This window comes from Astatotilapia calliptera, chromosome 15 (assembly GCF_900246225.1).
Source record: "Astatotilapia calliptera chromosome 15, fAstCal1.2, whole genome shotgun sequence".
In the NCBI taxonomy this organism is placed as follows: domain Eukaryota; kingdom Metazoa; phylum Chordata; class Actinopteri; order Cichliformes; family Cichlidae; genus Astatotilapia; species Astatotilapia calliptera.
In genome coordinates this window covers 10117924-10145113 of record NC_039316.1, presented here as the reverse complement: position 1 = coordinate 10145113, position 27190 = coordinate 10117924, and the positions used below count along the sequence as shown (strand labels likewise).

The window sequence follows — 27190 nt, the reverse complement described above, 5'->3', positions numbered from 1 at the left end:
TTATAGGAATTCTATTCATTCCTCTAAACCTACAGATTCAAAGTAATACACGTCTGCCAGCACACTTTGAGTCAGACTGAGCAGTATCCTTGTATGAGCGTGATTGTTGTAGGATTGTGTGTATTTCCTGTATACGGATTAGCGCCTTTCATTCAACCGTGGGTGGTGCTCTCCTGACAGGACAGTCCGTAGCCAAGGCTTCTTCCAAGGAGCCATCAAGGTGAAGTTCAGCATGTGATGCTTTTTTTTTTTTTTTTTTTGTGAGCTGTGTAGCAGCCAAGCCAAGAGCTCAGTTTAATGCTTCGCCAATGACCTGAGAAAGGCACGCATTCAGTCTCATTATTTTTGGTGTAGCCACACTCATGCTAGTTTGTTGTTTTTCTTTCATTTACTTTTCCAGACACTTCAGCTAATGCAGGAGCTGTATTGTTGACGTGTTAGCCGTGCTCATTCATCGGTCGAACATGCATTTTAAGCCGTTCGCTGAAACGGCGAACTGGGAAAACCTTGGGCTAAGATTTTAGCTGCTGGGTATGAATTAGTTAGAGGTAACAGCTGCTCACTGGTGTGGCAAACTTTGTAAATATCTCTGTTTGGAAAAGCTCCGAGCTCCCGTGTGTTTACTGTGTGGTGCTGTCGTGGAAACCCTGATGGTTTGTTTGATTTCTCACCTCAGTGCTTTCCACATAGTTTTCCCCGTTTTCTCTACTTTGCGGTCACAGGCTCTCTCCACCTGTGAGAGCGAGGGGGAGACCGGGGCTGTATATTTTATGTGTCTGCTCTTGTGTTCCCAGCTGGCTGCTTTGAGAAACGTGTGCTTCTGTTAATTTTTTTCCTTCTTCTTTTGCTCCTTGAACATTTATGTTATATTATGTTTTTCAGGTGTGTTTGTGATTCTTTTTCTCAGGTTTGTCAGCACTGTTTAAACTTTAATTAACGTGCTGTTATCCAGCAGTTAGGGAAATGATTGCAGTTTGGCAGCTTGATGGATCTTGGCCAAATTTCAGGAAAAATAAACTTGTGTTATCACATCAGGTTCAAAGAGTGAACTGATTAGAATTTGTGCATCAAAGGTCACTGACTTCATGAAACATGCTTTGAACATAACTCAAGAATTCCTACTGTAATTGTAACAAAGTTGTTACTCTGGACAGAAATAGGTGTGAACTGTAAAGTGGGTTTGAGTTTTTTAGAATTTATCACCTTGGTTGTTGTCATTCTGCAAACAGGATGAAACACAACACTTTGGTCTTAAGCTGTGGTGTGGGTGCACACCCATGCATACCATGTGTTGAGAGTATGAGTTGGATCACTCTGCTGAACTCGAGATTACTCCTCCTGATGTAATCATTACTTCATTTTTTGACTGCTGGCAACCCCCCCCCCCCCAAAAAAAAACAACAACAAAAACAAACAAACAAACAAAAACAAAACAATCACTTGTTTCTCAATACTATATAACAGTACTGTCTGTGCAAAGCATATACAGACTTAGACTGATGTGTTTATGTATGACTCAGTTATTAGACGTATGTTGACTGTTTGGCAAGGCTGGAATATTTTTCTCCGTGAAGGAATGTGCATGTAATTCCTTTCTTCACTGTGCTTGTGCTGTATATTTACTTCTCCTCATTTGGTTGATAGAATGTGTCAAAGCAGATTACATGAATAAGTGAAGTGAAAGTTTCCAAACTGATTGGACGAGGACCTGGTAAAAGATACTGAAACAAGAAATAATTGTGTCACATTAATAAACAATAATAAAAATGTTAAAAATAAGCTAATCAGTTTCTATTTGAGAAATTTCAGTGTTTTAATAGTTTAAAAACTATATTTGGATGCTAAATTTAAAAGTAGTTTTTAAGCGCAAACATAAGTGCATAAAAAAAGTAATCACAAATGCAGTAATGGCATATAAAACAATGTTTAAATAGAACCTAAAACGAGGCTTTGCGCTGTCTTCTTTGAAGGCTTTCCTACATTAGCAGGAAGCTTTGGTGTGTTTATGTGCATATTGAAGTGTGTAAACCTTTAAAGGTGCATATGAGCATTCTCTGAGCTTTAATTTGATGCGAAATTTCCTGCTGCAGAAATGCACGTTCTGATGGTGTAGATGTTAATAATTAATGTTAATAATAAATCAGTGTCCAACCTAACTGCCTCAGGTAAGTGGCTCAGAGTTTTACTGGCCTGCAATAAAATATTATAATTTAATTATCATAATAATTTATTTATATATTCCTTTAATCTAAATCTGATAAATAATGTTACTAAAGCTTTGAGCTAAATAGGGTCTAGTACACCCCATGTCCCACTTTTAGACTCACCCCTGCTTGCTGCAGGTATCACTGCAATAGAAAGTGGGACGGCTGCTGTCAGCTTTTAGCAAGCTGCGTGATTTAAACACGATATTTGACTAAGTTACCAGTTCATCTGCCCACATGCGCTTCTATTTTAAACTTCTGCGGCTTTTTGTACATTTTTCAGTGTAAAACCAACAGCGGTTGATGGGAGCAGCTACAATGTTTGTTTTTCCTTGACACTGGAGCTTGCTGAACAGGTGGTTTGATTTGATTAAGGACGCTCACTAGCTTTTTCCCAGTAAACTTTTTTATGGTGATTACAGTGACAAGCGCTGCTGTTTTGAACACTAGAAGAAATGTTTATTCACTCCACCTGAGCTCACAGTCGTGAAAACAGCTCGGCCTCTTTGCTTTTTGCTGTGTGTAGACGTAAACTAGCCACGCTAAAATACTTGCATAGTGACAGCTGAGTGCTGCAGAGTCATGGGTTAATGAAGCATCAAAGCAAAAATATTTGCGTTGTGGTTTTTTCATTAGTTATTCAATTTACTCAATGAGTCTTTGCAGCCCTAGTAAAAGCTTGATTCATTGATGGATAAAAGGGTCGGTTACTCACTGAGCAACAAGAGAAAGTGCAAAAGATTTGACTGATGTGTTAAGCAGATTATTTAAAGCGTAACAAAAAGTCAATATTGTATATTTATTCTATTTATTCTATGTCTAGCATGTCTATTCTATGCTATTGTTGGTGTATTGTCAATAGAAAGCACCATATGTAGAACATAAGTCTTTAATGTTTATGCCTCCATCACGTCATCACTTAAAGACCGGATTAAACAGTCATGTTTGTAATAGCAGGTTTTAAATTCAGCTCCTTAACAGATACAAGAATTTGTGCTGAATTATTTTTGTCACACTGGATGTTCGTATCACATCAACTTACAATGAAGCGAAGCTTAAACTTGAAGCCTCCCAGCTGATTAGAGCAAACACTTATGGCTCTGGCCCAATTAAACAAAATATAAAAATAAAAGTACAATTTTTAAATGACCTAAACAAGATGTCATTGCAAGAGTTGTTGCACAAGCTGTACATTGCAACACACTGAGTGTGCACGTGTGCTTCGGGGACACTAGAAGAGTGTAAAAGGAATGTTTGTGTCCACAATCAAGCATAATACCTGCCTTGCACAAATAGGACTGTAGCTGAATTGTGTATGTGATACTGTGACTAGCTACAAATGAGAAAACTGGCATCGGTGTACATGTGTAATGTAAAGTTGTAAACTTGTGCATACTCCCCTTTTTTATTAAATTGCTTTTTCTTGTGTTGCTCATACAAACACACTCTTGAACACACTTTCTCACACACACAGCCTGCTGCCTACTTTGATCTATCCTGCAGCGATGCATTCCTGTGCTGCAGCGAGTAGGAGCAGCAGACAGATTGAGGGGGAGCATTGTGTATGAATCGAGTGTATTGTCCTATGAAGATGGTAAGGTAGAGAGCCTAGGAGACCTGAACCCCAAGGGACCCTCTCCCCAGGGGCCTCTACAGGGTGCCAATAACGCTGTAAGAACAGGAGGCCTGTGCATGGGCCTTTTTATAAAAGGAAAATTGATATTGTGTTGAAAGCATACCTGTCTTTGCTCCTTGTGAGCTATTTTCTCAATGTTCTTGCCAGTGATTCCTCCCCTTTTGGCTGCCTTTCTCTAGTATTTTTGGCCCACTCTGCTTGCCCCCCCCAGCATTGTTTTTGTCTGGTGGTCCACCTATTTTTTCTTTCATCCCTTTCCTTGTCTGTTCTCCTTGTCAGAACATGTTTAACCACCTGTAAGTTATCTACTGTAATTGATCATCATCTGTTACTGGGTGCCGTGTTATGGCTCGTGGTCTTTGCCAACCATTTTGTCATTTTGTTTTTCAACATGAAACCTTCTTTGTCTCATGTATCCTTTTTCTGTCATCATCTTCATTAAACCCTTCCATCAGCTGTCTTTTCTTTAAGAATAATACAAAAAAGTAAAGAAACCCCAAGCGTTTTTTTTTTTTTTTTTTTTTTTTTCCTGCCTCAAATTTATATGGAAGAGGGTTCAACCAACACTCGGGAGGTGTTTCTATAGCAGTCTGTGATTCGATGCACTAAAGGCAATGACACAAAGATAGCAAAGTTCAAGCGTATACCAGTCTAGGCAACAAGCCTCTTCTGGTTTGGTCCCCACCTCAAAATCTAACCTAGCCAGTTGCCTGTTTCCTCATACGCTTACTAGTCTCTTGCTACCTCGTCCTTTCCTGTGGCATTTCTGAAGAAATGTATATTATAAAACTATTGTCCATTTCCCTCATCTGCCCTTATGTATTTGGTCTTTAAGGTCTTTTAGATCACTGATTTGGGGAAAGTCAGAGGAGAAACCCTCTCTGCTACCACTGTTTATCCAGTCCCGTCACCTGTTCACCTGTTTCACCTGCTTCTACTCTACTCTTACCATGCACTTGTTTTTATGCAGTTTGTCACCCAGCCAGCCGCTACACAAACACACACACTCTACACATCCCAAACAGAGAAGCCAACCAGTGCTGAGGCTGGTGATGTTAACCTTTTGACCTTTTGTTCACTTCATGGTGCTTTGCACAGGTGCTGGTTGACCTGACCCCCACACACATAAGGCAATTTAACAGCTTTCCTAACCTTAGATTACAGTCTGATCAAGACCTCAGCCAGAGTGTTTTGAGGCAGATGTGAATACGTCTTTTTACCCGTTTCCTTGGTGGTTACACTGAAATTGACTGAGAACGCAATGGATTAGTTATTTTAGAGTTCATAGAAACGGCACATTAGAAAGAAGCCTAAGTAAAACTGAAATCAATTCTCAAGAGAAGTCCAAGGCTTTGTGCGAGCTACTCTGATCCATTACAGGAGCCAGCCATCGCCCTGGCACATCAAAGCAGCTGACCCTCTGCCTGTCACACAATGAGGCCTTATTAGAGAGCCATGTTGGAGAGAATAAAGGAGGCGCAGGAAGGGAGGGAGTCAAGTGGGAAGAGAATGTGAAATATTTGTACAGTTGGATTCAGGGGAACATTATAAATGGACAAGGGTGTGCGCACATGTGCAAAAAGGTTTGTTGGCTTTACTTGTCACACCGTGCACCTGTTGACATTTGGTACGCACGTTTAAAATACCCCTCATTTTGTTCTGGTAATTTTCTGATGTTCCAGCCACATTGATCGGGATGCTTTTAAGTCAAAAAGCCTCAGGCTGTAATTACCATTTACCTCATCAGTGTAAGTTAATTTGTGCCGAGATCAAGTCGCTCCCTGGAAAACCAGGTGGAAATGGACATCAAGTTGTAACAATGTTCGCTGCTTCTTTTAAAAGGCTGACTGTACCTGACGTCACTTTTGATCCACCTGTTCATGTTCTTGACAATCAATTCTTCTTCTTTGTTCTTTTCCTGCACAGATGAGCACGACGCAGTGCAGAAGAAAACGTTCACCAAATGGATAAATGCACAATTCTCCAAGGTAATGTGAAACATTAGAGCCAAACATTTTCAAATGGATGTCAAGCACTCTCCTTTTTTCCTCATAGTACAAAAATATCTTCATCTGCCTAATAATGTTGTAAAATGTTAAATCTGCAGTTAGTGAGTCAGCAGAGCATTTGCATCTTTTTTGTACTATGTGACTAAGCACTCAGCAATCCCACTCTGTAAATTGACGTTGTCCGTGTTGCTGTGTGGTTCCTAAACACTTCCTCTTTGCAATAATACCACTTCCAGTTGATCGTGGAATATCTGGGAGAGAAAAATTTCACAGTGAGCCGAGTAATGTTGACTTCCTGTTACAGTACTACACTCAAATGCAGTGAGCTCTTTAAATGACCATTCTTGCACAAAAGTTTTTAAAGATAGACTGGATGTCTAGGTGCTTGATTTTATACATCAATGAGACTGAAGATTAACAGGTGTGGCCCAGTATTTTTTTTTTTTCCATACAGTGCAGCTGCACAAACTGATGGATGACATCTTTCTTGTGCTAAAGAGACATGAGGGGTACTTCCCACAGTCTGACCTGCATAGACCTGCTCCAGAGTTAGTCTTCTAAACAACTGTTAACTGAATAATTAACTTGAACTTGAGCTGCAGCAACTTATCAGCGAAGTGGGTGTTTAACCTTTTCATTACCAAGCTGCATCATTAGACTAAAGCTCAGGGGGCACAGTGACCTCAAGACCCATCCATGATACCAGCGCTGCCATACTATTGTTTCTATTATTTCTTAAGCTAAAAACTAAATAATAAATTAAAAAAGGTTAATGTTAATGTCTTTTAGTTTATGTCAGAGCGTTAATAGTCTATGTGTGTGGTCCTTGTATATATTTTTTATTCTTATAAAACAACAATCAGAGAATGATATTAAATATTTTTGGCTGATTTTTTTTTTTTTTTTTCTAATTGGTCTACCTGAGCTAATTACTGTCCTCACACTGTTTTCTCCTAAATACTTTGAGTTTCATTCTTACACTTGTTTCATTTGGATAGTTTCAGATTTGTTGACTGTCTGTGCCTTTTAACACTGGTTGTTACAATGTGCCAAACTTTCTCTTCTTCTTTCTGCATAACACTGTGACATGTGAGGTTATTCTCAGTGACGCTTGAAGTGTTTGAATTAAATGTAAATGCCTGTCTCTCCAAAGCTACAGCCACACTCAGGGCCTCTTATCACTGGTATTGACTGTTCTAATCCAGTCTTATGATAAATCTAATGCAGAAATTGTGATGTTTCCAGACAGGGAAGTCGCCCATCAAAGACATGTTCACCGATTTGAGAGACGGGAGGAAGCTGCTGGACCTTCTGGAGGGTCTCACTGGCAGTGTCCTGGTGGGTTTTTGTATACGTACATTAACATTCGTGAGACTTTTTTTTTGTTGTTGTTGTTTTTATTCAAATTTGACATTTTAAAAAAGTTTGCTGTTTGAATGCATGAAGTTCGAGATTTGATTTCAAGGAGGCACGTTCAAGCCGCAGAAATGCTCATGAAAGGTTTGGCAGTGCATGCAGTCAAATTATAGTAGTGCAGTGTTTTGTTTTGTTTCTTTTCCCCCCTTTCCTCCTCCTCTTAAGTGAAAGTCATGCCAGTACAAGCACATGCACGATGTGATGTAAACACACAGGTTAAATCTAATGTAAACATCTGAGCCACTCTGGAGTGCCGTGCTTGGCTTTTGCTTCCTAAATTAAAACACGTATTTTACGCTTATGTTATTTCTTATTTAATTTTGGTAAATACATGTTATGTTATTTGAATTTCTGCAGCTTTCAGCAAACTATCACTTTACTCACCTAAAACTTTATTCAAAAAGAGGTTGGCATAATGGATAAAGAAGTACTATGGGAAAGGAGACTAAAGATATGCATGTCCTCTATGACTGGCTTTGTGCTTGTATATGCAATTTTAATTTTACTGTTTTCTTTTCTTTCTTTTTCTTTTTTTCTGTACCACCCTTCAGCAGCATATCATATTTCTAACACCTGCAGCCGTATATTGAGTGCCAACTGTCTTTGTGCCATATATGTTGGCACACACATGTGCACAAAGGCTTTTTCACTGATACCAGAATACTAATTCTATAATTGGGTGCTAATGAGTGGTTGACGTATGTGAAGACTTAAAAGGGATTAGCAGTTGGCAGCCATTCACCGAGCCATTCTTTCCATAAGTTCTTGTGGACGCTGCTGAGAGCGTAATAGCTGTGATAATGTATGGTGTGAAACACTGTGTGGAGTGATGGCATACCTTATCTACATTTAACCCCCAAGCTTTGGCTTGAAGTTGGGGAACAAGTCGTCAAGGTGACTTGTTCGCAAATGAGAATATATTTATTTATTTATTAACCCGCAGAAACTCATTTGAATAAATGAGTTACAGGAAACGAGAGCCAAAACTGTTGACTTGCATGATTTTTAGCCTTGATTGGCTGGTGAACCGTGAACGTGTCAGCTGATTTATGCTGCATTTCCTCTTCCTCAGAGCAAAGAGCGAGGTTCCACCAGAGTGCACTCTCTGAACAACGTCAACAAAGTACTTCAAGTCCTACATCAAAACAATGTGAGTACTTCCTGTTTGGTGGCAAAACTGTTGTGCATTTGTCATTTTCTGCCACGTGCCGTTAAAGAAGAGTCTGTTTCATTTCAGCCTCATAAGATAATCAGAAATAAGGAACTATATTAAACTGTGAAATGATGTCATGTTGTATTTTGTTGAAGTAGAAACTCCCAAACCCTATGTCCACACTGCACATTTACAGTCATGGTTGCACTGTTTTTGATTCAAACCAGTAACTCTTCCTCTAATTATACAAAACTCCTTAATCTCCTGTGGCCTCTGAATTCATTTCATACACAAGTCATTTTCTTGTGTATTTTTCTTTGTCCTTCTGCCTCCTTCGCTGCTTCATTTCATCATCCCTCCTCCTACTTTCTGTGTACAACAGTTGGTCATAATGCCTTGACCTCAGCAGTGGGAGATAAGGGGCAGGGCAGACTCATGGGAAGCAGCAGAGACTGAAGTTTGCATGCAAATCCTGCTGCTTTCACTCTTGCAAGAGGCAAAATAAGTGTCAACTGGCCAAAGTTTCCACAAGCCTGAACAGTGGAAACATATTTGAAAACAATTAAAAATTTTCCCGTGGAAGACACAACTCTGCAATTGGATTTAGTCAGTTCATGTTATTATTATTATTATTATTTTTCGGATGGAGGGTACTTCAGGAGACAATACTGCGAGTTTTGGAGTGGGTGATGACTGTATTTGTGCGTGTCTGCTCTGATGCATATGTGAGGCTTTGTTTCATGATGTGGAGAAGTAATGGTGTGGCAGCATGAGGCTAATTGGTACTAGATGGGTCAGAGGCCAGCTCTGCATAGAACAAGAAAGGACACTTCATAACTTGACCAGACACATGACCTCATGTTCCACCCTGTGCCTTGATTCTCTCCACAATATTTATATATAATCAGTTCACACTTGGCCTTAGTTCATATGATACATGTCTGATGAACCTGCAGACCTCACTTCACCACTGGGAGGCTGTAATTAGGGTGGCATAATCTGCTTTGTGGAGACAGTTGACTGGGTGGAAGTGTTCAGCTTTAACACTGATGGCTCATTAAGATGTAAAGTAATATTACTCAGCTGCATAAGAAAACTCGAATCCCATTTCAAAGGAGAGCTCCTCTGGTTTTACTCAGCAAGTGTGTTTACAGGTTCTGCCGAGTGTTACTGAGCATAACGACTCGCAGCAAGCTTTTTATGGTCCCACAGATATCTTTGGGAAAGCTGATTAATTTCTTCAAGTCACTCAGTAGAAGTATTTCAGAGCAATAGCTTCAATTTTTAGGATTAATATGTTCCCCATAAGAACACATTTCCATATATTTGAACGTTAATAACCTGCAAGCTCAGAAAGTAGAAATCACAAATGTTTATTTGGTTGCTTGTGATATTTTTAACAACTTGGTCTGTCCTCCTTTCAGGTGGATCTGGTAAACATAGGAGGGACAGATATTGTGGATGGGAACCACAAGCTGACCTTGGGCCTCATCTGGAGTATTATCCTTCATTGGCAGGTGAGCAGGGTGCACGCACACACATACACACTTCTGTTTGCTAACCCTGGGATCAAAAAAACAGATGATGGAAAATCAGTATTGATGTTCACACATGCGTGTATGCATGTAAACATGTATATCATCCAGTGCTTTGTGTGCTCAACCTGCTGGCGTAAAACGGCTCATGAGGTTCTTTCATAAGGTTTGAACCTTACCATTTTTTTTTTCAACATTTGTTTTTCATTACTTTCATTATTGTTAGTTAATGTAACAGATGCCACGTGCATTTTTTTTGTCTTTGTTTGGGTGTTAGACATGGTGTCGGTTTTATTAACTGCATTATATTTTATAACTACAGGAATCCTTATCCTTTTAGGATTAAAAAAAAAATGGCTTATTTAATGTGCATAGAGTTATTGAGAAAGAGGTTTTCATTGCTGATGCTCCTATTCAATGTGCCCACCTGCTAATAAGAGAATCAATACAATGATTCTGCTGACTTTCAATACAAGGAGAAGTGATCTATTCAGCCAGAATATAGAAACTACTGTTTTGTATCAAAATGTGGGCGTACAGGTTTTTGCTCTTCATTAATCATCCACATTAAAACTCCTCTTTCAATGTACATGTCTCTCTTTAGGTGAAAGACGTCATGAAGGATGTTATGTCCAACCTACAGCAGACCAACAGTGAAAAGCTCTTACTGAGTTGGGTACGACAGTGCACCCGCTCTTACCCGCAAATCAATGTGTTGAATTTCACCACCAGCTGGGTGGATGGCCTAGCTCTAAACGGCATACTTCACCACTTCAGGTGAGGAATAAGGGGACGCTCAGCAGGTACTTTAGCAATAAGTGTGGACATACTGCTATTACCTGACTGGTACAAACAAAGGAGCATTGGGAGCACATTAAGAAAAAAAATATGTAGCTGTTCGTTTTAAGAATAAAGTAAAAAGAAACACGCAGACTTGGAGGAGTCAGCACAGATACTGATGGTCACAGCCTTGTGCTGCAGAGAGGATGTATGTTGTATCACAAGACGCAATAAGATCGCTGATAAAGTTGTCTCATGTTGTAACTCAACTTCACAAAGCATTTTGTAAAGAGTATAGCAGCTGTGGCAGTTGCCTGACTTGAAATGACAACTTTAATCCCCAGATCTCAGCTTTATTCTCAAAACGAACATTATATACATATATAATACTCATCGTAGGTAAAAGCCTGCAAGTCCAGGTCATGCAATTGTGTTTTGTTACATTAAGTCTAAATTATATTGATGACCAATTTTTGCGTGATTGCATTGTTTTCCACACTTGCAAGCGTGCAGCAGCCTTCTGTTGTAGTATGTGTTGCTGTGAGGTGAATTTACTGTTGAAGTTAACGTAGTATGGCATGTACCCTTTAGATACAAAGTTGTGAAGAAATCAAGGACATTAAAAAAAAAAGTTTAGGACCTTTTTTGTGCATGTATATGAGAGAGAGAGAGAGAGAGATGCTGTGAGGATACCCAAGCTGTACATGTGGGTGAAGATCAGGTTGATAGGTCAGCGCCTGCAGGGTGTGTTGATACTGCTTAGCGTGTTCGTTTACACCTGCCATGTCACTGTTTGCATGTGTGTGCGTGTGTGTGTGCGTAAAAGAAAGAGGGAAAGAATTGTCTGGGGTGTTTCCCCCTTTCTTGTAACCCCTTGTTCTTACTAGTGACATGAACACACACACATACAGTCCAGTGTTGGTTTAGACCTTGGGCTAGGGTTTAAAGACATTCCACACACGGCTGGCCTCAATGCACAGATCAGGGAAGACCTTTGCCTATACACAGGGTTTGTAAATGTTTCAGATATCTATGAGCTAGTTTCTACATTAGGTGTATAGAAAATCAATGTACTATCAAAAAAATAAATCAAATCTTTACCCCTGGCAAACAGAGAACGAGTTTTGAATTGTCTCAGGGTGTGCAGCTACCCTTGGAAAACCCAGAAACGACTCTAATCGTCATAAAACCTCGTCTTTATTGATATGTACTGAGGTTTCAAAACGTATCACTACGGGTAAAGGGGAGGTCATCAAATGTTGTCTTTATGGGGGAAATGGTAAAAAAAAACAATGTTGCACTCAGAAGAATGCATATGTTTCTGAACATGTGTGCGCTTTCAAAAGATGAAAACGTCAGCAGCACCTGGCTTCAGGTTTTGGATTTCGTCTGCATCATTCTACTTCAAGTGTTGCTCAAGTTCTGACCTCTTCTGACCTTTAAAGCAGATGAAGTTGTGCCACTAGGCTCTTCACTGCTTCTGCACGTTTGTAGTTTCTGATGTATAAAGTAGCCATGATATAAAACTGTGTTGGTGCGGTTCTGTGTGTGACTTCAGGCCAGACGCTTTTAGCTGGGATAAGGTGGTCACGATGAACCCTGTGCAGAGACTGGACCACGCCTTCACTTTCGCCAAAGACCAGCTGGGTATTGAGAAGCTGCTGGATCCTGAAGGTACTGTTGTTCCGAGCTATTCTGAGCACATTTGTGACTCAGGTAAATATTATAGGAATGTTTTTAGATGTAAGTCTAAGAATTGGCACCTGCATCTGCTTTTTATAGCACCTGGTTATGGATTGACATAAATCTTACTGGCCAAAATTCCCACATAGTAAAATACAGTCTGCATTCACAAACCTTCCCTTCATGTCCTGCCAGCAGTTGGATAAGCTCAGAGTGAAGAAGGATCTTGATGTTGCTTTGGCTGAACATCTGTAACAAGCTGGACCCTTACTTACTTGCTTGAGCTGTCCAAGTCAGACGCCTGTTTTTATGTCATGACTGAGGAGCAGTCACTCCTGACCTGTACTGAAAGCATATTTAATTAGTACATCTTGTCTTAACCTGGCATTTTGTTTGTCTCTCTCACCGTCCTTCCCATCTAATCTCCTTCTGTCACCCTTAACGGCTATCGCGCCACGCTTCTGTTCTACTCATGCAATTTTCACCTCTGTATCCTCCCCTCTTTCTCTCTCCACTCTCTCCCTCCTGCCTGTCGCGCACAGTTTGTATCTCTGATCTTTCTGCCTTAAATCCCTCTCCCTAACGCCGTCTTGCTCTCTTTATCATTCACAGACGTGGCAGTGCAAGTACCAGATAAGAAGTCCATCCTCATGTATATAACATCGCTTTTTGCCGTGCTGCCTAAAGACGTGAGCATGGAGGCCATCAAAGAAGTGGAGACCCTCCCACGCAAATATAAAGTGGAGTCAGAAGACTCAGGTCCAGGACTCGGTGCCCAGGTAAAATCTAGAGTAGAGCTGTCGTGACATGTAGGAACAGGAAGGTGCAAGACAAGCTATTAGGTTTAGGGCAGAGGTGTTGGACATGTCAGGTTTGACCTAAACATAAAAAGAAATTGAGAAAGTATTTTTCAGAGCAAAACACTCATAAGTTTCAAAGAATGTAAATTTGGAGTTTAGCAAAATCAAAACTCAAACCAGATTCAGTTTCAGAAACGGGCCCTGCATGCATTTCAGTCAAACAGCTTCAATTATGTAGCACCCGTTCACATCAGCGGTCCCTCAAGGCAATTAATATTATTAAGATGCTACAACTTTAGAGGGCGAAGCCCAGCAAATCAACAAATCTCTTTGAGCACTTGGCACAGCGGAGAGGGGGAAAAAAAGAAGCCCTCTTTAAGAGCAAGAACTTTCTGAGTGGCTCAGAGATGGTGGATCTTTGTGTTTAAGTAAGCTAGTACCATTCACTGTTTCTTTGACCTCACGTCAGTCTACAGAGAAGGAATTTACCTCCTTGTTTTATCTTATGATCATAAAACAAGAATCCCTGAAGGTGCTTCAAAGTAGCTGGTTATTGCTATATTATCTCCAGACGTTGCCTGTCTGAACCTTGATGAACTATGATGATATAAACAACTGTTATCTTTTTTTTCTTTTCTATGAATGCAGGAATGATAGTCCAGCTCCTTTTTTTTTTTTTTTTTTTTTTTTTTTAAACAACTGAAAATCTTGAGTTGCAAAAACTGAACAGCTCCAGCTTTTGCTTTGCTGCTGTGCTCCATTTCTGATCATCATGTTTAGTTTGAAGGCAGCAGATGTTGCTACGTGCAAGCATGAGGAATATTGTCATAAGGAATAGTGTCTTATTGTATGTTGCCAGATACAGTGAGTCACTCTGATAAAGCAGCCTCCTTCATTCTCTCCGGCACCGCTCATGAAAGGCGCAGCAAGCGCAGAGAAATGGGGAGCAGAGCCATGACTCACCCCTCTGACATTATCCAACAGGCCGAGCTGGATGGTGGAAGCGCAGAGCTGTAAAAGGATGGAAGGAAATAGGGGAGTAAATTGGTGAGAATGGGAGTGCAGATAGCTGAGAGAAAAGGAAAAGGTTGTTACAACATTAAAGTCGGGGTGCAGTGCAGTGCAGTGTCACCGTGAATTCAGTAGTTTTTCTTCAGCATTTCACAAACTAGTGATTGGAATCTGTTTATAATTTGCTTTATCCTGTTAACTGTGATTTGACAACTCCAGGTACTTTATTATTATAATTATTATTATTAGTTTTTAATCTTTGTGTTTTGAAAAGGAGTTTGCTGACATTAATTAAAAGTTAAGTATGCATTTTCGTCTTGTTAGCTTTTCATCCCCTCCCAGCTTGCTGGATTGGTCATCTCTGGGGCATCTCTCATTTAAGAGGGTTTTTTGTTTTTTGGTCAAAAGTCAGAAAACCCCCAAACCACCTCTTAGGTTGTTTTATTGCCCATGGGCACATACTTCACACGCCCCTGGAATGAGTCCTGGAACAGTCTTTTTTTAAAATAGTGTTCTGATTGGTCCAACAAAGGGTTTACTTTCCTGGCTCGCTTCCTCTCTGCATAGGAACCAATGTGTAATACTGTTGCTGCTGGGAGACTGAGTGTAGTTAAAATAAAGGGCTCTTTGTATTTCATAACTTCAATATGGTTTCCCACTTTTCTTTTACATTCATAATTTTAATCGTATTTGTTATGAGAGTAGTTTTCGGTATTGATACTTTGAAACATACTGAGAGATCCTCCCACGATCGCCTTCCTTTTGTAATATCATTGATAATTAGAGAGCTGCTGGTGTGTGGTAGCGAATTACATGCTCTGCGGCTACAACTGTAAACGCGATGAATGCATAGACAGAGTTGAGCAAATCATGTAGTGATAATAAAGTGTTCTGTTGAGCCAGACCACAGCTATTTTACAGCCATTCAACTCAATAAATGCAGCAAGGCTGCAGTTTTCCCTTCTCTCTCACTCTCTCTCCTCTTTATTTCTCTCCCTGTCACCCTTCTTTGCCAGCCCTCATTGATGTAACATAAGGGCTTACAGTTCTTTTGTCACTTATTCCAAAAATATCCAAAAGGTCATTGAATATTTTCAGCAGGTGACCTTTCCTGAGTTTGTTGCACAGGCATTACCACTGTATAATTTCAGCCTGGAAAAAAAAAAGTCTGTTTGATTTGTTACTGCACACCCATTACCATTTCTGCCATCTTTCACTGCCATTGTGGAGATTTTATCTGGAGTTCAGCTTCATTCAGATTTGTTGAGCACCTTTGAGCCGTTTCTTTACAAAACTAGAAGCCTGGAATAGTTTTGTCTGTGCAGTCGGTTATAAAGGTGTTGATTTTGTTGAAGTGTAGGTTTTTTTTTAGTGATGGTTCAGTTTGATAAAGGTTGGTAAAGTTGATGGAGACTGCTGCTTCTTCTTTTAAAGTGTAGACTTAATGTAATTTTCCCAGTCCTTCTGCACTGCACATCCAACTTTATCTTGGTTAATGCTGTTTCAGACTTACTGCTGTTCCCAAAATAAGATTTGACCTGCCCACTTCCCACCATCCCATAATTGGCTTGCAGTCTTTCTTTTTTTTCCCCCCCTTTGCTGAACAGGGCAGGTCGCACTGCGTGCTCAAGAGCAGCACAACCCCCTTCTAGATGTCTGGGTCTATTTTAAAACTTGCCAGCTGATGTGTGCAGATGAGCACAGAAGACAAACCAAAGTCTTGCTTCGACTTGTTATGTTTCATAGGCGTCTTGGTCTTATCAATGTGGCACATTGGGAAATTAAAAAAACAAAAAAACCTTCCTTTTTATTTTTACTGTACACTTTGGCCTGTATACTTACAAAATATAAGCCAGTTCTTTCAATCAAGTGTTGTACTGCTTTCAGTATTATTTTCCTACTTATTAAGTAATGATCTTGTTTATAACTTGGTCAAACCTTGCCTAATGTTTCTTAGACTGTACAGACAGAGGAGGCAGGCAGCAGTCCCCGGCCCGAGACCCCCAGCACCATGACGGAGACAGAGGGTGAGATGAAGGGCGGCCTGCTGGAGGGGGACCTTGACACCTACCAGACTACGCTAGAGGAGGTTCTGACTTGGCTGCTGATGGCTGAGGATGATCTACAGGGTCAGGACGACGTCTCGGACGATGTGGAAGAAGTGAAAGAGCAGTTTCACACACATGAGGTAAGAAGACACAACAGTGCTGTTATTTTCTTTTTGGAATTCATTTGTCAGTTCTGAAACCGTAAAAAAACAAAAATGGATTGGACTGAGACGTCACATTCAGGAGCATCAATTTTACAATAACTGGTGACACATTTAGGCTGTCGCTCTCCAGAGAGACTGAGAAAAGTATCCCACAGACAGAGGCCTCCCACAAACAGCAGTGCATGCCTTTAACATGTTGAGAATGGCAGGAATTCCATGGCTAACAGTGACACACTGCACTCCATGGTGCCCTGGCCCACAGCTTACTTCCTTGCTCGACAAGGCTTAGTTACATCGTCTCTCTCGGTGCATGTGTGTAAAGGGGCTTTGGCTGGATTCCCTCGGCTGAACTGTGAATATTTGTGAAGTTGAATGCCTGGAATCCAGGTCAAAGCTGAAATCTGCTATGGAGACAGAAAGCAACAGGATTGAAAGCTGCGTTAACAGCCAGGCTTTTCAGAAAGTCTACAAAAATCAATCCAGTTTGTTTCGGCCTTGTTTCCCTGACTTACTCCAGTTTCGCCAGTAAAGCTTAGTCAAAAAACAAAGGCGTTAGAGGCGCAGTTGAAAATGCTTACTCATCCAGAGAGCTCCCTGTAATGGACAGCAACTCAGTTCACTGGCTTCTCCACAGCTACAATGAAATAAAAACAACCAAACATTAGCTTTTGCATTTCTTCTTCAAACCTTTTACGCTTCTTTTTGTTTTGGATGGCTTTGGTTTGCTAATTGACAGCCCACCCCTCGATTTGTGCTCACGCTTTGTGTTGTTGCTACAGCAGCACTTAAATATGAGGGTGCTACGGTACTGCTCAGTACTTCTGCAGGGCATTATTAACATTAAACCTAATGACAGAAGCGCATCCAGATGTTAGCATGTGTCTGCCAAGTGCTAACAAACAGGCTCAGATTATAAAGGCCTTATTATGAGTGCTGCGTGTTCATGTTCCCAGGATGCAAACTGTTTCATAGACAGAGATTTTTCTGTTTATTGTTTAAAATTGTAACCACTTACTACTCTTTCCTTTCAAGACATTTATGATGAAACTGACAGCGCGTCAGAGCAGTGTGGGTTATGTGCTGCAAGCGGGTAACCAACTGATTGCTCAAGGCAACCTAACAGATGAGGAAGAAGATGAAATCCAGGAACAGATGACCCTCCTCAATGCCCGCTGGGAGGCTCTTAGAGTGGAAAGCATGGACCGTCAGGCCAGGTAAACAGAGACATACCTGAATTGGTCTTCTGGAGTTGTTTAAATGTCCCTTACTGATTCATCTCAGAAACAGGTAAAGGACATTTCTATTTCAGGACAAATATGACTATAAACCTGAACATTTTATGGTCTAGTGTGCAGTGTTATCAAGCCATCAGTTTGTGCTGTAAAGAATGGACAGGGGTGCAAGTTGCCAGACATGACACATGCTGAGCGTTGAGCCACCCAAGGTCTTACGATTTGCACTCTCAGCTTGTGTCATCAAGGTTTACGACACACACACACAAACTGCACACAAGTTGTGTTCATGATGTACGCTACATTTGTTGACCCTGAGCTTTTTTAGCCACAGCGTTTGTCTTCCTGTGTTGTTGCAGTTAAATCTTAGTCCTAAAGTTTATGAAATTTATGGCTTACATATCCTTTCTACCTTTATGTGCTCACTTTACTGCCCTTCTGCCTTCGCTTTCTTTCTCTCCAGGCTCCATGAAGTCCTGATGGATCTTCAGCAGCAGCAGCTGCAGCAGCTTTCTGACTGGCTGACACAGACAGAGGAGCGAATCAGGAGGATAGAGACACAGCCAGCAGCAAAGGACATGGAGGCCTATAAAGAACAGATAGAGCAACACAAAGTGAGGACAGTTTACCGTTAACACTTAATATTAAAACACTTTTGCATGGGTAAATGCTTCATTGTTGACAGTGTCAAGTAAAATGCCAAAAAAGTGCCAGTGCATGCATGCAGCTCTTGCTCTAAAACAGGCTGGTCTTGTGATCACTCCTTCCCGTTTGATTGTAATCTTTCATGAGTCACGATAAGGCTGAGTAGCTTCTCTGCCTGCTTAGTTAATTGCAACATATGACTGAATTCGTTGTTTGTGTTCCTGCACAGGAACTCCAGAATGACTTGGAGGCGGAGCAAGTAAAGGTCAATTCTTTAACACACATGGTGGTTGTGGTGGATGAGAATAGCGGTGAGAGTGCCACTGCTGCCCTGGAGGAGCAATTACAAGTAAGTTTTCAGGCTTTGAAGCTGATTGGCCAGCAATTTGTCATTTATCAAATAGTTTTCTTCCATTATGTTCAGAACATACGAATTTGTGTTCAGTATCTTTTAATTGCTTCCTTATGTGGATGCACTTGAGTATAAAATGCTTTGTCATTAATGAGCTACTGCTTTCATTCATTTTTTGTTCATCTTGAATTCAGTCTTTGGGTGAACGTTGGGGAGCCGTGTGCCGCTGGACTGAGGAAAGGTGGCACAAGTTGCAGGAAGTCTTTATGGTTTGGCAACAGCTTCTATCAGACCAGGTAACATATTTATGTCCTTATGCAGTACATTCATATCTTGCACAGGTTTTTCTTCCCTCCTGTTTAAATGCACATTTATAACAAACTACTTCAGGAGAGAAAAATTAAACTGTATTGAGATGATTTAAAAAATGAATCACTTGTGTCTCCACTTGGGATGAAAAGCATCAGACTTTTTAAAATAAAAACAGATTAACCCAGGCACGAGTCTCTGTGTGTAATTACAATACATTTTTTACTTCTCTGCAGAGCTTGTTTAGTATATGGTTGGTTGAAAAAGAGGAGGCCTTGAATGAAGTAAAGACGAGCAACTTTAAAGACTCCGCTGAAATCAATATGAACGTGCGCCAGTTAGCTGTAAGTATTACGCCTGTTTGTTTTGGTTGTTGGCATTTACTCTGGAAAAATATGTTGCAAATTTGAATTTCTGGCGTTGTAAATGTCAGTACAGCTTTCACTGTAATGAATGACCTTTCCATCTTTATGTATTTACTTAATTTTTTTGTCTTCCGCTCTTATAGATTTTAAAGGAAGACATGGAAAAGAAAAGGAGGGCTCTGGACAAGCTGTCTGATGCAGGACAGGATGTGATTCAGCTGCTGCGAAGTCCTGAGGCAGGAGCGAAGATCGAGGCAGACACAGAGGAGCTGACACAGCGATGGGACAGCTTGGTACAGAAGTTAGAAGACTGCTCGTTTCAGGTGTGTGACTCTATCTCAGGTGGTAAAACATGATTCTCACATGGTTAATGCTTCAAATGTATGAGCATTTACTGTTTCACCATTTTTGCAAGGGAGTCATCATATATAATATGTGTTAATGTGCTAATGATGGACCTCTTGATTGAAGTAAAACTCATGCTTGTTGTCTGTGTAGGTTCTCAGTCATCAAGGTCATGGTCTCAAGTGCAGTTGCCTTCATTTGCGTTAGTTTGAAACTTTACAAATGAGGTTAAGCCACAACAGAGTCTAAGATTAGATCAAAACATGGTTAAAAATAAAAATGAAAGCAGTGTCTTTCAAAACTGTCCACACTGCCCAACTGCTCGGTATTGCAAGCATCTTTATTTTAAAAAAATGCTTTGTATACACTACCAGTCAAAGGTTTGTTCCTACCTTCTCATTGAATATTTTTTCTTTATTTTCTTGACTATTTACATTGTAGATTCTCACCGAAGGCATCAAAACTATGAATGAACACACATAGAATTATGTAGTAAACAAAAAAAGTGTGAAGTAACTAAAAAAACATGTTTTAGATTTTAGATTTTTCAAAACAGCCACCCTTTGCTTTGATTACAACTTTGCGCACTCTTGGCATTTTCTCGATGAGCTTCACGAGGTCGTCATCTAAAATGGTTTTGCAACAGTCTTGAAGGAGTTCCCAGAGATGCTGAGCACTTGTTGGACCTTTTGCCTTTACTCTGTGCTCCATCTCATCCCAAACCATCTCGATTGGGTTTAAGTCAGGTGACTGTGGAGGCCATCTGGCGCAGCAATCCATCACTCTTCTTCTTGGTCAAATAGCCCTTACACAGGCTGGAGGTGTGTTTGGGGGTTATTGTCCTGAAACCGGATGGGATGGCATATTGCTGCAGGATGCTCTGATGCTGGTTCGTTTCGCTGCTTCAGTTTTGAATCAATCCCTGACAATGTTACCTGCAAAGCACTCCCCACCCCATCCTCCATGCATGTAGAGACCGTCTGTTTACCTTTTCTGTGTCACACAATGACACAGCGGGTGGAACTAAAGATCTCAAATTTGGACTCATCAGACCAATGTACAGATTTCCACTGGTCTAATGCCCATTCCTTGTGTTTTTTTGGAACAAATACATCTCTTCTGCTTGTTGCTATCCTTAGTGCTGTCTTCTTAGCAGCTATTTGACCATAAAGGCCTGATTGGCACAGTCTCCTCTAAACAGTTGATGTAGAGATTTGTCTTCGACTTGGAACTGTGTGGCATTTATCTGGGCTCTAATCTGAGGTGCTGTTAACTTGCGATTTCTGAGGCTGGTGACTCGGATGAAGTTAGGCAATGAAAACCAAGTGAAGTAAAAACCATTTCAGGTGACTGCAACATGAAGCTGAGTGAGAGAAAGCCAAGGGTTTGCAGCGCTGTCAACAAAGCAAAGGGTGGCTGCTTTCAGGAATCTAAACTATAAGACATATTTAGTCTTTTTCATCTTTTTTTTTCTTTGCTACATTATTCCTTATATTTTGCTTCATATATTTGACATCTTCATTATGTATCTACAATGTAGAAAGTAGTAAATATAAAGAAAAAACATAAATGAGAAGGTTTGTCCAAACTTTTGACTGGTAGTGTACTTTTATTTCTTTTTCTTAGCTTAGATTGATTTATCTTCCTTTCTTTTTCACTAATACTTTAACTTACTCCTCACAGCTAATGGAAGCTGTGACGGATGCTGGGATGACTCAGGTGGAAGAACAGGTCGTTGTGGATACAGTTGCCGTGGATTCGGTCACTTCAATTGACGATCAGGACCTGGCCCCACCTGCTCCCCCAAAGAAACGGCTGATGGAGACGGATGCAGAAGTCATAAGAATGTAAGAATGGGGCCATAAACAGACAGAATAAATCTCTCTACCCTACCACACACACACACACACACACACACACACACACACACACACACACACACACACACACACACACACACACAGAGCAGTGTGTACATAGTGTGCATGTCTTTTGTGTTCTGCAGGTTTGAAAACAAAATTTCTGAGCTTTTGAGCTGGATAAAAACGTGGAAGATGTCCACTCAGGCACTGGCCACCACACATCCTGAGACTACACCTGATACTCCAGACCTTCAGGAGAATCTAAAGGTAGACCTGCAGACATTTAACATAATTTCAACTTCAATTTAACAAAATCTATTTTGCAGGCATAAACTTTAATATGTGTTAAACAACCACTTTAGGATTTGGAAGCAGAACTTAAAGCAAAAGAAGCCACAGTGAGTCAGATGATCCAGGGGGGAAGAGCCCTGATGGACCAGCTAGAGAGAGGTATGAAACATAGAGTAAAGGTTCCTCTTTCTGTATAAACCACCAAATTATTAAAAACAAATCATCCAAGTTTTGTCACGTATGTTCTTCTAAAGTGTGTAAAGATCTTGACTTCTATTTATTGCCTTAAGGCAGCTCAAACAACAATCTTCCATCTCCTTGTTAAACTGTGTTTTCCTCATAAGATTTTACCACTTTTCTGCAGCTGTCTGGTGTTTTCTGGGTATTTACAAGCCTACGTATTTTTATTGTTATTTATTTTTAAATGCCAGAACTCTAAACATGTGTTTGTGTATTTGGAGTTTGAGTAATAAAACCCTGTCAGTCTGCAGGGTTGCTGATTTCATATAACCACTCAATGAAATGAAGAGGCACTCAGGGTTTTTACGTGTTTACGCTGCTCTGGAGGCAGTGGGAGGTGGCGGCGTGGCTAAGTTGGAGACTACTTTTTTTTTTTTTTTTTTTTTTTTTTTTTTTTAAACGTCAAAATTTCCATTAAACAGTTTGATTCCATCAGTTGCTTTTTCATCTATTTTGCCTTCTCTCCACTATTTTATCCTCTGGTGTTATTACAATTATTACTTGCTAGGAGCTCCCACATAAAATCTAGAACAAAAGCTGTGACACATTCAAACATTCAAAGCCTTAAAATCAGTTAGCTGTTAAGTGCATTTGATGTGAGCCGGTGTCTTTGTTTCTATCTATAGAGGCTGTGAGTGTGGATCTGGTGAGGGCAAACATAGAGCAGCTCCAGACTGAGTGGGATGTCTGTGCGAGGGAGCTGCAGGCAGCCCGTGAGTGGGTTCTCACGCAGACCCGGCTGAGAGCGGTTTCTAATGAACTTGCAGGCTTGGACCGGGTCTTGCAGGAACAGGACCAGTGGCTGGACTCGACCGCGCCTGTAGAAAAGTGCAACAAGATGGAGCTCGGAAACCTGAAGGGGGAATGCCAGGTAAGATTTACCGTCTCACTCGCAGACACTTCAATGTCCTTTGTGTGACTTTAACCCTAAACGTCACTTGTTAAATTCCTCTCATTCAACTGCAGTTTCTTTACAAGTATTACAATTTTTACAGCAAAGATAAATCACCATTAAAATCACTGATCAGAAACCACGAGGCCACAGCAGGGATGCAGTAAATCAAGTTGAAATGCATTCAAAAGCTTGTAGAGTAGAGTAAGACACATGAAACCTCCCTCCAGTGTGTCATAATTTGAGCTTAACTTACTTGCCTGTCACTGGAAACAATGACTCCATCTGGTAAATTCCAGACCAGTCAGCTAACTCACTGCAGCAGTGTGAGTAAGATGTTTTGTAATTATTTTAGATAAATGTATGTAATTGCACAATAAAGAATCAAATGTAAATGTTTCTAATTCTCTTCAACAAACATGAGAAGTCTGAAAGCTAATTGAATGAAGTGTGGTCATGTGATCACTCCTCATTTCAAGCACTGAACACTTTTGTTTTCTTTTGTGCTTGTCAGTCTCGAATCGCTCAGGTCACCGCCTTCAGTCCACGACTGGAGCAGCTGTCTGCAGAGGCAGGGTCAATGGGAGCCCTGCCTTCTCTAAAAGACAACATGGTGGTGGTTTCTGCACATCATGCCTCCACCCTGCAGAAGCTGCAGAGCAGAGAAAAGGAAGTCAATGAAGGTACTGCTTAAGTGCATTGAAATAATTTCGTAAATCAATACAGTAGAAATGAAGTCCGAAACTCTGAGGAGGTCCACCTGCTTTTCCAGTGACCTGAGAGCTTTCAGATATCCTCTTATTCCTGAGATCTGCAGGGCAGAGATTTAAACCACCCTTAAAACAAATGCCTTTATCTCTCTCGTTGCTTGTGGTGCAAAGCTTTCAGGTTTATGGGAGACTGAATGAGTAATGGTTACGATCAGCAGAGCCCTGTTCCACACGGGCTGTGTAAATTTGACATGAGCTTTTATACGAATCCTTGGCCAGCCACAAGTAATAGATGATGCCCTTATATGGCCTCCAAAAGCTCACGGAGATGCGAGTGTGTACGTGAGCGATCGTGCGTAAGATCGTACCTCTGTGCCAGCTCCGTCTCTACCTGAGGACCTGACTTGGACCTGGACGAGTTCTGAAAATAAGTCACCGTTTTACCTCTGGAATTTACGTGCGCTGATCCTGGCCAAAAAATATCCGTAAAGGGAGGCTTGAATGCTCTGCTGACTGTAGGGGGATGTGGGTGGGTGTTGTGTTTGCATGCCTGTTTTGCTGTACCTCTAGGGCTTTTATGACACTGAGGGTTTGGATGGGATCCAAGGAAAACCTTTTTGTTTCTGCCTGAGGGCGGTTTGATTCTTGCTGGGGCCCTCTCTATCACCACCCCCACCCCACACTTACACTCCAGGTTTGCTCCTTGTGTATATGAACATAGCCAGATTACGTAAGCATTAAATCACCTGGTAGTTAACAGAGAAGGGGACACAGGGGAAGGAAGACAGGAGTGGAAGTATAGAAAAATGTGCAGAGGAATAAGAGTAAAATGAAAGGTAATTGAACTAATTAAAATAAATTGGTCACTTGTGAACCTTTTGGAGGTTTGGATTTGCTATTTTGGAAATAGTGTGTTAAACTTATTTTAAGTTTAACACACAGTGCAATGTTTGGGAACCTCTTAGTGTATGGAAAACACAAGCATCTCCAACTGTAAAGAGGGAGAATCCCAAACTTGCTCACTACCCCCTTGTGGCAGAAGCTTGATGCTTAAGCCTGAATGCTAAAGTTATATTTCACAGTTTTTCCTGTCTTTTCTTCTCTGTTATTTTCTAAAAACAGCTTCTCTTCTTTGCCTTATTTCAGCCCTGGCTAATCTGGAAGCCACGCAGCTGGTACAGTCTGTGGTGGAGGGTCTAGAAGCCAGACTGGCCACTCTGAGGAACGGGATGGTTGACATGCCTACAACACAAGAGGCAGTGGAGCGGGCACAGGTGAGTTTGAATACCTCCAGATGAGTTTAAATACAGATATTCTGCTAACTGACAAGCAGACAGCTAGGACAAAAATGTGAATTCGACTGAGGAGGATATAGCTGCATTAATTAGTTGGATAGTTAGTATTTTTGATGATCTGAGGTACTCGTTAGCACTTTAGGTTTGCTTTTTGTGCAACACGGTGTTGCAGCGGTTAGCACAGTCTCTTCTCAGCAAGAAAGATCCTGGTTCGATCATGTGCTTAAGTGGGTTTCCTCTGGGTTCTCCAGTTTCCTCCCACAGCGAGTCAGATAAAGTGCTTAAATCGTATAGAATAAAGGGGTTTATTAATGTGTGGTTAAATGTGGTTTGTATTCTAAAGCACAATGAAACTATATAAATATATAAATGTTAAATGTTATTTTGAGCCTGCTGAAAAGTTTAGCTGCTGTCATATGTGCCCTTTGACCCAAGTAATTTATTCTCATCATTCACTTTGGTTGTTTCTGTGTCCTTGTACGTACATTATCTCAGTTTTTGCTGTCCTCTTTTCCTCTGAAAGAATAACAGATCCTTGTATCAGCCAGTCACTTCCCTCTGCACTGTATTAAACCTTTGTGTAAGAGGGAAGGGTGTGTAGATTTGTTATCTGTGCATTGTTGTGCTTTGTGTGTTGCTGTGTGTGCTGGTCTCCTCCTCCATCCTTCAGTGGAATGTGGCTCCGTCTGCGCTCCTGTTATCATGGCAGATAGGGCACGGTGCCGGGGAGGGGGGCGGGGACTACGCGCATTCTGGGCAGCATGCCCGTGCATGCAGCGCGGAGCTCCTAACAGCTCAGTGTGGAGCCGCTGAACCTGTCAGTCAGTTTGTTGACCGCAACATGCAATACCATAGCAGCATGTGCGAGTTCAGGTTCCCTTTTGTCAAATGAGGCAAGGTGATAATCACCATATTGGCTCTGGTTTCTCTCTGTGTTAATGTATGACAGCACACAGTTTTTTGTAATATAGATATTTTATGTTGATGACATAAAATTAACAGCAGCACTTTTCAGTGTTTAAGCTTTGGATCCACAGTTAAACCTCACTAGTTTACTGCTGGTTTTAACCTGTTTTCCTCCTATCAAACCCCAGCTGATGGCTGCCACTCCCTGAACCTGGCTCTACAGGATGTTTCTTTCTGTTAAAAGGCTGTTTTTCCTTCCCATGGTCGCTAAGCGCTAGCTGATAAGGGGTCATTTGATTGATGTTTTTTTTTTTTTTTTTTTTCAGTGTTATTATATGGTCTTTAACTTGCAGCACCTTGAGGCTTAAAATTGAATTGAATTGCTAGGAGTGTTTATGAATAATGAGTAATTAAATTAATTTACACACTATTTAACTAAAGAGTTGAACATTTAATGAGGAACAAATCGCATGCTTGTTAGGCCTTCAGTACACATGCAGATTACAATCATACCTATATTTGTTTTTGTTTTTTTGTTTTTTTTGTTTTTTGTGTCCCGTTTGGATCTTTAGCCATCAGAATTGTTGTCTTAAGGCCAAGAAAGATGCCAAGCGGATTTATTTTACCAAGTGGATCATCATGGCCTTGCCATATTGGTCCATTTGATTGACCTTTATTATAATTATGAATTAATTTTATTTTCAGTTGCTACAAACGGGACAGACATGACTGGGGGATAGGACAGGGAGAAAGAATGAAAGAAAGAGAGGGAGAGAAAGAAAACCAAAGGGGAGAAGAGACGGTGAGAAGGGGGGGGGGGGGAGAAAGAGAAAAAAACAAAAAAAAAAACACCTGGGTCACCTGTATGGAGAAAAAAAAACAGAAGAGAAAGCAAACAACAAAGAGCAACATAATAAAAAAAAAACGGCACCATCACAATAAACTAGCTAGCAGTAGATATCAGTAGATACTAAATAATAAACGATATTGTGCAGCACGCAAGATAGACAGCGCACAATGTGCTTTGAGGCAGCAGCCAAGAAAGCTGTAGTCCGCGTCTGTAAATACCCGTGTGTACACCTGTGTGCATACCTGTGTGGATCAGCATGCTTGCATTCCAAAGGTTTCTCCATGTAACGATCTGCTAGGGAGTGTGGGGGAGCCCCAGCCCCGTCCTCCAGGGTATGAAGCAGGTATGGAGGAGATCAAAACTCCAGACATCCAGAGGCCCCCAGAACACAAGAGACCAAGGAAGACCAACAGAGGGGCAGCCGCGCCACTGTCCCAGTAAGAGCTGAGGAGAGTCT

General features: G+C 40.9%; 1 protein-coding gene across 6 annotated transcripts in view; it reads left to right on the top strand.

The window, feature by feature from the left end:
* Positions 1–27190, top strand: part of utrn (utrophin) — a 198586-nt gene that overhangs the window by 15644 nt on the left and 155752 nt on the right. For all 6 annotated transcript variants that reach the window (XM_026194061.1, XM_026194060.1, XM_026194057.1 and 3 more), the window contains 20 exons: positions 5767–5828; positions 7095–7187; positions 8338–8415; positions 9843–9935; positions 10558–10730; positions 12292–12407; positions 13029–13195; positions 16185–16415; positions 17472–17653; positions 18135–18285; positions 18546–18665; positions 18863–18964; positions 19214–19321; positions 19486–19665; positions 21371–21534; positions 21693–21816; positions 21912–21999; positions 22707–22951; positions 23487–23655; positions 24829–24956. In XM_026194061.1, coding sequence (XP_026049846.1) covers positions 5767–5828; positions 7095–7187; positions 8338–8415; positions 9843–9935; positions 10558–10730; positions 12292–12407; positions 13029–13195; positions 16185–16415; positions 17472–17653; positions 18135–18285; positions 18546–18665; positions 18863–18964; positions 19214–19321; positions 19486–19665; positions 21371–21534; positions 21693–21816; positions 21912–21999; positions 22707–22951; positions 23487–23655; positions 24829–24956 — 2774 coding nt within the window. The remainder of the gene's footprint in view (positions 1–5766; positions 5829–7094; positions 7188–8337; positions 8416–9842; positions 9936–10557; positions 10731–12291; positions 12408–13028; positions 13196–16184; positions 16416–17471; positions 17654–18134; positions 18286–18545; positions 18666–18862; positions 18965–19213; positions 19322–19485; positions 19666–21370; positions 21535–21692; positions 21817–21911; positions 22000–22706; positions 22952–23486; positions 23656–24828; positions 24957–27190) is intronic.